A 12,080-nucleotide genomic window follows, 5' to 3' on the forward strand; every position below is an offset into this window, starting at 1 on the left:
ACCGGGAAAACGTACCTCTCTTCCTGGTACGAAAACAGCCTATTGCCGAAAGACTGGGTAATCGCAGTCACTAAAAATGGCTGGACTACGAATAAAAGAGGCGAAGACTAGATTTAACACTTCGATAAACACACGAAGTCTCGTACGAAGGGTGTTTATCGTTTATTAATCTTTAACGGCTATAAAAGCTATTATTTAATAGCTTTCGAGCTTTATTATAAAAAGAACTCGATTATTATACTTTATATGCTTTCTTATTTATCGTATAAGCTTTAGCCTCTTAATATCGGCTATTTTCGTGCGTTAAAAAGGCGTACGGGAAAGAAATTAAAGGTTTTATACGGGCGCATATTACTTATATTTTAAAAGAGGACTTCCTACCAGCGTTTTTAAAAGCGTTCTAGGCGACTTTCACCGTTTTAAATATATAAAAAAGCTTTCGAGGGATAGGACTCGTCCCGTACGATCCGGAATATATTATTTTATAGTTAAATATAAAGCTACGTATTTTAACACTTCCGGGGACGTTTTTCGGCCTATTTATTCCTTAGGAATTAAAAACCCTAAATAACCCGATTAAAGCTTAATTTTAAATTAAATACGTTCAAAACCGTATCGTACGGTATTAAAATAGCTCTCCGATATCGATTTTAATTAAACTTAACTAAATTACGAAAGATATAACGTAAATAATACACCGGCTCGCTTTTTAAAAGGTAAAGTAACCGCACTACAAGAGGTAAATAAAATGCTTAGCCGGCGCCGCCGTACGAAAAAAAACGGCTACAGGATGGAGGATTACTTCGTATATAAGCTGGAAAAGACCTGTAGTCTCAGAGGGACGTTAATGGATAGTTACAGGATAAATCGCGCCGAAATAGTGGTCGTACGAGAAAGCTTAAAACGCGCCCGCGACGCTATAGAATCTGCGGGGAGCCCGGGCATAATACGCGCACCTATTAAAATAATATAAAAATATTTAAAGAGAAGGATTCCGATTAATTTTAATATATTAAATACGTTATAGTAAAATTAATTTATATTTCGTTATACGAGGCTTTAAAAAGTGTTTAATTAAACCGTGGATTACGTTAATATTAATTTAATACGTTTTAATACTTTTTAAAAAACTTAAAATTATCGCGATAAACTTTTTAACGTTAATTAATATAGTAATAATAATAATTATAATAAAGTCTCTATAAATAAAAAGCGTAAATAAACGAGCTAAGTTTAATATATACTTATAAAATTAATATAAAGTTATAGTAACTATAAAGGGTTAAGCTATATAAAGTGGTGAGGCCGTTATTATTAAGCGATAAAGTTAAGGGTTAGGTTAAGTAATAAAAGGCTAATTTTGCAATTTTTACTAACTCTTAGATTGGTCTACGCGTGAAAGTAGACCAAACAGCATCTCTGAGATGGCCCGGGCGAGTGAAAGTAGCCCAAACAACATACTAGAGATGATATGACGGACTGCGGGTTCGAGGATGGACAGTGCGACAATAAGGGTGATGACCTAGAGCATCGCTTGATGATAGAGAGACACGCCGTGATAGGATATAATGCTCGAAGAAACATCGGGTCTCATCGGCAGCGCGTCCATCCTCGGTTTAATCATCGCATTGGTTTATCAAGATGAATTAAGATGCTGATAATGGATATCAAAGTTCGATGGAATTGGGTGCACATGGAGATGCCGAAATGGATGATAAACGAGTGAAGTTTCGATCTGTTCTTTTAAAATAAGACAGATGGTTTTTATTTAACCGTTAAAGCGAAGTCCCCACTCGAAAATAAAATAATAACCTGAAATTATATTTATCTAAGTTAACTAAAGAAATAACCTAATAGGGATAAATAAGCGAGAATAATACTTTTATATCATTAAAAAGCTGTAATTTAAAACCATTTCCCCGGCAGCTGGCGATATAATTAAAAGGGAGTTTCGATCACAGTTCAACATCGGCTAATATGAAGAGCATACCATTAGAGTAGTATTAGACGGCTGTCTACCACTGCAGTTTCTTCTAACATTATGATGGAATAGGTATCAGGCTGTTGTGGCAGGACAAGTGTCCTTCAGACGGAAGAGCAAGCTTCACCACTTGCGGATGCGGTGAAGAAATATGTTCGTTCAGCAACTAAACATCCTGCAGTTCTCTGTCGATTTGGTCCATCTCTGTATCTGTCCTAGACACTTCATGCACGTTTCAGTGATTACCACTGGGGTATAGGGAAAAGGAGTCCTCTTTACCTTCTGAGCCCTGGGTTTCTGGTTGATATTCGAGCTGCTCATATAGCGAACGTTTGTTATCACATACCACCTACGAGAGCGACGATGACGGCGGTGTAATACTGAACTCATGGGTGCAAGACGAATAAATGGCGTTGAGCTGGCAGGTTTTGGGATTAGACGTTCCCAGGCCTTTGGGGTTATATAGCTGTTCTCGCTTATTTATCCCCATTGGGTCATTTCTCCAGTCAACTTGGATGAACATAACCTGCAAAACGAAAAATATATTCCAACCAATCGGGGCTACTAAGCGCCGAGGTAGTCTTGGCTTTGTGTCTCCTAGGAGCCTTGAATGATAGCGGGGATCCCTGCACATCTGCGACGTTGTTGGTTGTCACACAAAGCCCTACGACCCCGTGATACAGGTCGCATAGCACAGAATTCCTGGCCCGAGTAGTTGGGTAGCGCGGAGAGATCTCGGTCTGAAGGCTCCAGCATGTAGATGAACCACATCTAGGATCAACAAGGTTTCGGAGTCTTGCTTGAGGCCTCTAGAACCTCAATTTGGATGTTACCATTATATCAAACAGGGTATCGATTTTCAATCATGGTGCAGATAGACTCGGACTTCGAGCCCGCAACGATTCCTGAGGAGGAGAAGTACGAGGGAACCGAAGTCGATCTCCACGTTGTTGCTCGTTCGTAGGACCCGCAGCAGCATATATACTGGGCTGTTTGCTGACATGTTCTCAGTCCTCCCAAAGGACTGCCAGATCGTCTGGGTCACGACCCGTGGCGCCAGCTTCTGGGCAGTCAACTACAAGATTACGGTGCAGCCACTGGGGGAAGAAACAGAGCAGTCTTACTTCATGAAAGTGTTTCTGCACAACCGTGGCCGTGAGATGGTCAAGGCAGAGTATGAATCCACCAAGGCCTGGCACAATGTCGTGCCAGGCAATGTCGCCAATCCGATCGGATGGGGCGAACTGGTGAACAAGCCGGGGAGATGGTTCCTGCTCCTCGAGTTCCGGGACATGGCCGACGAGATGCCGCCCGCCTCCGACTTCATCGCAGTCGTGGCTGCAGGACACAAAGCATCAGTATCGCCGACGGGCAAGTTTGGCTTCCACCTGACCACTTTCGCGGGCGACCAAGCCAACGACAACAGATGGTGCGATACCTGGGAGGCGTGGTTCACGCGAGCCATGAGAAACACCATGGAGGCCGAGCTCCGAGTCCATGGGCCCCATCCCGAGTTGGAAGCGCTGAGCGAGAAGATCCTTAGTCGGGTGATCCCGCGCTTGCTGCGGCCGATGGAGACGAATGGCCGGAAGCTCAGGCCATCCCTTCTTCATGGCGACCTCTGGCACGGGAACGTCGGGGCAGAGCATGGGACCGGGGTTCCTATCATCTACGACTGCGGATGCTTCTTCGGCCAAAATGAATGTGCGTAGCATCCCCTTTTTGTCAAGCCCTTAACTCCTGATGACAAGAGACTAGTCGACTTCTCATGCTGGCGCGCGGCACGCTATCAGACCAACATAACTCATATAGAAGAATATTTCCGCAGTGCCGAAAAGACGGAACCAGCAGAAGACTTTAACGATCGAAATAAATTATACGCCGCGTACGCCATTCCCCTCAGATGTATGTTCTCGAATCTTGTGAATAACATTGTTCCTTTAGCCGCAATGATTTGGCGGTCTCAATATGCTGGCCCAAAAACAACATAACCAGGAACCTGTGAGACACCCCCTTTTCCCCCAAGAGTCTTGAGCCGGCCACTAATGATGTGTAAAGCGCACTAGATGCGTTCCAGAAACTCGTTGAGAAATATTCGGGTGGGTATGAAGAATACCAAATTGCTCAGGCCAGCACCAAACACCAGCGTGGGTGAGCACGGGCAAATAGGGGTAACGGATCAAAAGAGTCAGGAGTAATTAGCAGGTGTTAGTTTTCAACATTATTGGTTATCTGGACCATCTTCGTATCTGCAAATACTGTTTCAACACTTTCGTTTCGCCCTCCAATGCATCCCTTTCAAGAGTATCAACAGAGTGCCCCCTATCCCTGACAGAACCGATATGAAAGTCAGTATGGTAAAGAACCAACCATACCCAACTCTCCCGGATAGAGGCTCCATTGCAGCAATACCAGCAGCAGCAGCTCCGCATCTCAGGATGTTACCCGATGCAGCAGCTGCGCTGGGACGGTCTTGGAAGATGTCCACCAGCAGCGTGTTAAAGGTTTGGACGATGCAGGTGGTAACGAACCCAAGGCCGAACTGGAGTATCAGTAGCACACTCACATGCTTTATAGGTGCATCAGAAGTTAGTTGTGAAATAAACTGGTAGGCTTGATCATACACTCGGATTACTCACAGCTCGATACGCCACGGAACAACCGTAACCAGCCAAAATACCCGAACAGACAACAGCGTAAATAAACATTAGTCTGAGCCTCGCCTTTTCTATGGGGAAACTAGAGAGATCGACGATATTCCTGTGGTCTTGGCTGAATCTCGCCGAGCGTGCCACGCGTCGGAAATTCCAGTCCATGAGTTTGCCGTTCGAAACACCGCCGGTTACCACCCCACAGCCAATGGACAGATAGCATACGCCGACTATGAGCTCCCTATAACCATACAACTCGCTGAATATCGCGGACATAGAGCTCTGAATGCAGTAATAGATGGTGTAGAACACTGCGCTCATTGACGCCACCATGGCCGCTTCGGGGTCAAGGAGGATGCGCACCGACCGAAGTGGGTTCGGGAACCTAGTCTTGGGTGTTGCTTCTTGCGGAACATGCACTCTCTGCGATTCAACTGCAGCATTTGGGATGCTCCATCCCGTGAGAACAGAAACCAGAGGACGCCTCCATCGCTGGCGTGGCAACACTTGTCCGTTACCAACGATATGTCGCGCTGTCTCTGGGAGAAACAGTAAAGTGATGGATAGTACCACGACCCCGCAGATGGTCAAGAACCAGAATACCGAGCGCCAACCCAGCCCTGCGATAAGGCCACCGCCAATAAGGGGCGCTAGTGCGGGCCCGAGATTCGTCGCGATCATGGCGAAGCCCAGCATGCCTCCCCGTTCAGATGCCGTCGCCACATCCGCGACGACCCCGTACGACACCGCCACCGTAGCAGAACATCCCAGACTCTGCAGCATGCGCAGTAGCAGCAGGGCGACGAAGTCCGACTGCAACGCGAGCCCCACGTTGGCCGCGGCGTAGACGGCGAACATGAGCAGGAACACGGGCCGCCGTCCCACCAGGTCGCCCAGCAGCGCCGGTGCGACCGCCTGGAACACCAGGTACGCCGTGATGGTCAGGTTGATGTTCTGCGCGCTAGTCTCGAGTTCCGTCTGCAGTGCCCCCAGGGCCGGGAAGTAGATGTTGGCGCTGAGTGGGGAGAAGAGCATGGAGACGCCGACGGTGAGCGTGAGTAGCCGGCGCTCTGAGGCGGAGAGGACAGAGTACGGTGCTTCTTCTGCCTCTGCCTCGTGGTGAGACGTTGCTTGGTGAGAGGCGTCTTCTTTGTCTGGCATCGCACTCGTGTTCGGGAAGGTGGCGCTGTGTAGTCTCCTCGTGTCACTCGCCTCGGGGACGCCGCTTCGTGGGGGACAATGGGGCGTCCCAAGTGAGGGGAACGAGGGTGGTATCCCTTGCCGCATACTGTCACGTGATCGAATGCCCCGAAGGCCTAACCAATCCCACGTTGAGGAGCTCAGAGGAGAACATGCTCGGCTGCTACCATCCTGATAAGTTAGACATACCACTGGGACCACAGCCGATGCACCGACACTGAACCAATTGGTATGTCGGTATATGTTTTGTCAGAATCAACTTGGTCAGTGTTCAGGTCGTTACGGACGGCCTTTTTCATCAAGAAGTAATACGGCAACGGATATTGCTAACAGTAAGAGCTGCTCATGTCGCAACGCATTTTTCTCGGGATCTGAAGACATAGGGGCTCTATCATCCCACCACTCTAGAGAAACTGGCTACCTACTGGCACATCACGATCAGGCACTTTCTGCTACACGGAGGTAGCCTTGCTTGAGTGGTTGTTATTGCGATATGTGGGCATATCCAGGGCGATCTCTAATGAATTTACGCGTCTCGATGCCACGGTGACACCTCAAGTAGCAAACATCCGGGGAGGCCCGAGTCGACGCCGTGGGTAACAGTGGGCACGGTCGTCCGTCGATGTTGTCGTCGTACAACGGCTTCGCGCTTTTCGCAGCTACTATTGCCGTAAAGGCATATATAGGCAACGGAGCTGTTGCACAATGTCAGGTTGCCGCCGGTACACATCTAGATGCCTAAGCACAATGGCTATCGACAATGAGATCGACGATGAGGTCGACGATGGAATCGACGATGGAATCGACGATGGGGTTGACGAACAGATCACGATCCGCCGCCCATGAAGGCATCGCGGAAGCTGAGGCGATCAAAACATAAATACCACAGACAGAACTTCGAAATTTTGGACTCTTCTTCTTCAACCACCACCAAGCATCTACTACCAACCAGCATCTGCCCACAGAAACACTTTCACATACACAAGCAAATTACCCAAGGCATTTCATCTTCCATCTCATCACCATGAAGCCTTCCACCGTCCTCAGCACGCTCCTGACCGCGGTCCTGCTCCCCGCCGCCCAGGCAACCTGGTGCACCTTCTACTTCGACAGCAAGTGCACCAAGCACGCCAACAGCGTCGACTTCGACTGCAACAACATGAACCTCTTCTCGAGCGGCGGCAGCTACGTCTCGTGCCACCCCGGGCTGAACAACGACAACCTGGACTGCCTCGCTTCCCGGTGCAGCGACCAGTGGTGTCAGATGGATCCGTTGAGCATGACGGGAGTCCCGGCGAATTACACTTGCACCAGCACGGGCGGCCCCGGGCCTTATTACATGTTGGCGGAATGGTACAATGAGGGTGCTTATTAAAGGGATTCGGAGATGCCAATCAAGATGACGGGTCCCAGAGGCGGGCAATCTTTCGACATTGGAATTTGGGGGGCAACAACAAGGAACTGGAGAGGGTTTGATGTGCAAGGGGTTCGCTAGAGTTGAGGTGCTGCTAATGAGGCTATTGAAGACTGGTGTTTTCTGCGATAGTTGGCTTCTCAATTTGCAATAATAGAGACTTATTTGGGGCTACGAAGCTATATGTGTGTTTCTTGACAGGCTGAAAGGATCGGTGATAAGCTCTAGTAGATATCCGAGACTCTGGCCCGGAGTCAGCCTCTCTACTCCAACGTTTATTCTGTCCAACTCCAGCGTTTATTCCGCCCTACCCTAATAATTGTTCCATCCTATCCCAGTATATGCAAGAATCATTCCAGGGTTGCTTGTGATTCCACTTATTTATGTGCCCCAGACTCGGTCATGTAGTCCTTTTATCCGGTTGGGGGCGGGCTGGCTGAGTTGTGAATAAAAGCTTCCCTCTTCGAGCGTCCGATGTACGCATGCAAGTAGCCAGCGGTTGCCGCCCACGTTGAATGCCAAGTTTGACGCGGCGTGCGCCGGGCGCTGGAGCCACAATATAATTCTGTAGCGAAGCGATGGTGGGTCCGGTGAAAGTAAAAAGGGGCTTCCCAAGTTAGCCAGCAACCTTTAGGTAACCCAAATTTTATTTCCTCTATATTCTAGGTACGCATAAAGCATAATTATACCCATATATAAGCGAATTCCAGTTAATATACGAACGGTATTCAGCTTTGGCTATTTTTAATCGAACAGGACACCTATTACAATAAGGTATTAACTAATCAGCCCCTTCGTAGCTACCGCCTGCCATGTCTTCTTTCGTAATAATCGATGGACTCAGAAAACCGACGAATGAGGAAAGCCGGTACTATTTCGCTGGACTGACTGGGGGTAAACTAATTGTACGGACCGACTCTCGTCCTTGGCAGGACCCCCGACAGAGGCCGGCTGGTCTAATCAGTTACATCCAATCGCTAAGCGGTACGTTGCGCTGGGGGTCAACCCTTCGCAAGACCGCCCCATCATCTTTGCTGTCCGGCCCCTTTTTCCCAAGATTGTGTCTCTATTAGAGTCCACAGACTCCCCCTGGACATGGTTTACGTGCATACGCATAGGCTATGGCGCTGGTACTAGACTCGACCAAGACAACTTGAACACGAAACACCCGGCCGTACTTCTTCTGAACGTAGAATATGGCACGACCTTCGAACAAATCGCGCGAGTGACCAGAACGATCAAGGACTTGCTCGACCAACACAATGTTCCGATCCATGTCGAGGTTCGGGAAAACACCTTGTACAACCACGGAGCAAGCTCCGGCTTATCAGAGCATCAGAGCCTCCCAACGCTGGAGTCTGTTGTGCAAGACAACAATTACTGGATGGCCGCCGATGTGGACGGGGAGAATGCACTTAGCATGAGCCAAGAGACTTTGCCCCTTCTTTCGACTCTTGGATGGGAAGTGTCAAAGACTAAGAGCAAGGTGTCGGACGATTACGGAACTGCTGGTCCATTCTTTAACTTCGAAGGCTCAGATGACCTATTTGTATCGACCTGCTTCCACGTCCTTCTACCAGAGACAATGAACCCCAAGTCCATCAAGCCGGGTAAACCAGGACCCGAGGTCTCACAAACATGCCCCTACAACTTCAACAAGATCCTGCACTTTGTGGACGGGTCTGTAAAGAAGTACGCAAACTCATCTGCTGCTATGGAAGCCAGAGAGAAAGTCGGGAGATATGATGAATGGCTAAAGTCGAGATCTGGACCGCAACCTGAAGAGCCGCACCAGTCGGAACGTACCATGGCAGACGTCTACAAGTATGGTTCAGCAATTCTCGCCGCATTGAACACCGTATACGACGATAAGGTGCCAGGGAAGAACGAGGTCATAGAAGGTACTGGTATCAAGAAACGAGTGGTCGGCAAGGTTTATGCTGCGCCAGAGTACCGGGTCATCGGCACAAAGGGAGCCATTGCCGAGCCCGAGGCCAGAGGGTTCTTGAACGACTGGGCACTCGTGAAGCTCGACAAGAATAAGTTCAGAAAACCCAGCAACAAGGTGTACTTAGGTCGGACAGGGAAGTCTTGGCTCACGGCCCAAGTGGAGGGGGCACCTGAGTTGACGTTGGAGCAACAGCGGGCTGTCGACCAGGAGGTTAGCTCTCAGAATGGCTTCCTTCGGATGAATGGAAATTTTGCAAGCATCCAGGAAGATGACCCAAAGCAAGGGAAGTGTGGAATTCCCTGTGTCCGCGTGTTGAAACGGGGAGCGTCGACGCACTTGACCTTTGGCGTGACGAATAGTGTCGAGGCCTGTGTTCGTGCAACACGGTTTTCAGGGAAGAAAAACGTGGGCGCATCCTTCTCATGGGAGCAGCTTCTGCTTGTTGTGCCCTTTTCAGACCAGGCCATAAATGTCGATACTAGGACCGGAACGAGGCGCACTTGCTTCTCGACCGCCGGCGACTCCGGGTCTGCTGTACTGGACATGTACGGGACCTTCATCGGCCAAGTTGTTTCCGGTGGTGGTCCCGGAGGTCCTCCGAATACCGAGCTAGAGACGTTGAGGGCCCATATGGACGTGACATTCGTGCTAATGGCTGGCCCCTTAATGGTTGACATTGAACGATGGACACAGAAGGAACCTAACCTACTTCCTTAGGTACTCCGAACAACTTAGCGGGAAAGAGCTTGAATTTGGTCAAAACAGAATTCAGTTTAGAACGAATATAGGAGGAATGAATTTCAGTATTTTTTTTTTTTCTTTCGTCCCCCCTTTCTAGCGTTGCTAAAGGATTGCCTATTTGCAGTGGCAGTTTCGGCCCTTGAGGGATACTTGCACCTTCCAACCGAGAGATTCGGGACTCGTGCACGTCCACACGGTTGTGCTCGGCGTTGGTGTGGCCGAGGGAGCCAAGTGGTTTCAAGACGGTAAATTGGTGCCAAATGGACTGTCCTGGCCACGATTGTGACATGTGGCACAGTCTCTATCGGTCGACTGCTTATTTCTTTAGAAGCGTCTGCTCTTGTGGAATAGTAACGTGAAGCAAGACATGATTATACGGCGACTTATACTAGTCGAATGGACTCCGCTCCATTCATCCTGCAACTGGTTATTCTAATCCCGACCATATGTCTGCCAAAGGCGAAGCGTTAGTGCAGCCGATCTCGGCAAGCAGTGTTTATCATACGATATCGTGAGTCTCTCGCTCCAGAGATTGTTCTTCCATGGCTTGGCATCGAGAAACCCCCCGAGAAGATTCTTCAGATTGGTTAGTATATACTAACGACGAAGCTACTGCCTATCAACGTGAAATCCGCCAATATTGCAATGAAGCGAGTGTATATTCTTCCGCCGGGAACGGAGTCTGGAAGTCCAAAATTCCCCTCCCCCCGGCAGTTACGGCCTTCTGCCAATACCCAAACGTCCATAGCTAAACCCAGCTAGGAAGCTACAACAGAATATAACAACAGCCCCAAAATGCATCCTTAAACCCGCTGTAGATAGAGTCAACTATGTCTCAAAGCGCAGTTCGACTTCATCGGCACCACTTACGTTTGTCGCCCCCTGCTCTGGTAGAAATCAACCAACCACGCGAAGCTGGTACCAAGGCCCCCCACCCCCCCGTGCCGACGCACTGCGTGTTCCCCCTGGCGATCGTCGTGGCCTGCGCGCCCGCGCCGCAGCTCTGGTCCGGGCACCGGGAGATCAGGCAGGCGTTGCCGACGTCGTGGCACTTGACGAAGCCGCCGCCGCTGCCGAAGACGTTGTTGTTGCCGCAGTTGAAGCTGGTGCCGCCGTTGGCGTTGTTCTTGCACGCCGAGTCGTAGTAGAACTGGCACCAGGTCGCCTGCGCGGCGGCGGGGAGCAGGCCGAGGGCGGTGAGGAGGGTGCTGAGGAGGGCGGAGGATTTCATGGTGGGAAGAGACGGATAGATGGATGGAAGGGGTATACTGAGTCTGACTTGTTTTGTAGGTATGTGTATTAGTGGTGATGAGCAGGTGGTGGTTGGGATAGGGAAAGTTGATAGATTTTGGCGAGGCACTTATACTTCTATCAACTTTACAATTGTCTGCAGTCTCGAGATCATCGCCGGTTCTCCTCTTGGACCATGGTAATATCCGGCCCCGCGTATCTAGCTATAGGGGGACAAGGTCAGCTTACGTGTGTCGCGCGGCTTCAGCCAATGTAAAGGGGATTCGTTCCTGTCTGTGTGACTATACCGGGACCGAGAGAGCTTCAGGCTAAATAGACTATAAAAAGAAAGAGAGAGAAAAGAGTCGGGACCGAGATAGCTCACATTCGTTCTGACACCAGGCACTGTAACTGCCGTGAATTATGTTTGTGCTTACTTTTCACCGTGACATCAAATAATGCGTTGGCATACGCAAGGTATCCGGACCTCCCAAAACTGTTTCCAACGAGCTCCAATCAGGCGCTATGTCGCCGTCGCCTTGAAACACTGAAACGCATGCCATGTCATCCACCCTTCATGCTTGCTATTCATAGCAAGAAACGTCCCGCGGAAACAAGCCTCTCGGAACCGAGGAATTCTGACAGGGTCATACAGATCTTTGGAATAGGGAAGTCCTCTAAATCATTTCTTCCAAGCTACAACATAACCCATCAGAGGGCACGATTCTTTCACATACGACCATATCCTGCTGAATACTAGGGATCCCGTCCGCTCTCCCATATATAAGCAGCAGAGAGCCGAATTAGTACTAGGGTCGGTGACGACCTGGGAATCCTCGGTGTTGTATGTTTTCTTTTTGCCCCTTTTGCCTTCTAGACAGGACCAGAGTGCATCAAGTAGATGCTTAGGCA

The 12,080-nt window shown here is 49.3% G+C and overlaps 5 protein-coding genes across 5 annotated transcripts; 3 read left to right on the forward strand and 2 right to left on the reverse strand.

Moving 5' to 3' along the window:
* Positions 1-2,982: 2,982 nt before the first annotated feature.
* PG997_010363 (uncharacterized protein) lies at positions 2,983-3,693 on the forward strand (the record flags this gene model as incomplete). Its single annotated transcript, XM_066814678.1, has 1 exon — positions 2,983-3,693. The coding sequence occupies one exon, from the start codon at positions 2,983-2,985 to the stop codon at positions 3,691-3,693; it is 711 nt and encodes a 236-aa protein (XP_066666640.1).
* Positions 3,694-4,244: 551 nt separating this feature from the next.
* Positions 4,245-5,857, reverse strand: PG997_010364 (uncharacterized protein; the record flags this gene model as incomplete). The annotated part of the gene is made up of 2 exons (XM_066814679.1): positions 4,621-5,857; positions 4,245-4,550 (listed from the first exon to the last, which is right to left on the reverse strand). The coding sequence occupies exons 1-2, from the start codon at positions 5,791-5,793 to the stop codon at positions 4,245-4,247; spliced, it is 1,479 nt and encodes a 492-aa protein (XP_066666641.1). The 5' UTR covers positions 5,794-5,857.
* A 999-nt stretch (positions 5,858-6,856) lies between these two features.
* PG997_010365 (uncharacterized protein) lies at positions 6,857-7,207 on the forward strand (the record flags this gene model as incomplete). The annotated part of the gene is made up of 1 exon (XM_066814680.1): positions 6,857-7,207. The coding sequence occupies one exon, from the start codon at positions 6,857-6,859 to the stop codon at positions 7,205-7,207; it is 351 nt and encodes a 116-aa protein (XP_066666642.1).
* Positions 7,208-8,058: 851 nt separating this feature from the next.
* PG997_010366 (uncharacterized protein) lies at positions 8,059-9,914 on the forward strand (the record flags this gene model as incomplete). Its single annotated transcript, XM_066814681.1, has 2 exons — positions 8,059-8,140; positions 8,179-9,914. The coding sequence occupies 2 exons, from the start codon at positions 8,059-8,061 to the stop codon at positions 9,912-9,914; spliced, it is 1,818 nt and encodes a 605-aa protein (XP_066666643.1).
* Positions 9,915-10,791: 877 nt separating this feature from the next.
* Positions 10,792-11,169, reverse strand: PG997_010367 (uncharacterized protein; the record flags this gene model as incomplete). The annotated part of the gene is made up of 1 exon (XM_066814682.1): positions 10,792-11,169. One exon carries the CDS (start codon positions 11,167-11,169, stop codon positions 10,792-10,794), a length of 378 nt encoding a protein of 125 aa, XP_066666644.1.
* Positions 11,170-12,080: the final 911 nt, after the last annotated feature.

Source organism: Apiospora hydei, assembly GCF_038363865.1.
Source record: "Apiospora hydei strain CBS 114990 chromosome Unknown utg000007l_segment0_segment0, whole genome shotgun sequence".
In the NCBI taxonomy this organism is placed as follows: Eukaryota; Fungi; Ascomycota; class Sordariomycetes; order Amphisphaeriales; family Apiosporaceae; genus Apiospora; species Apiospora hydei.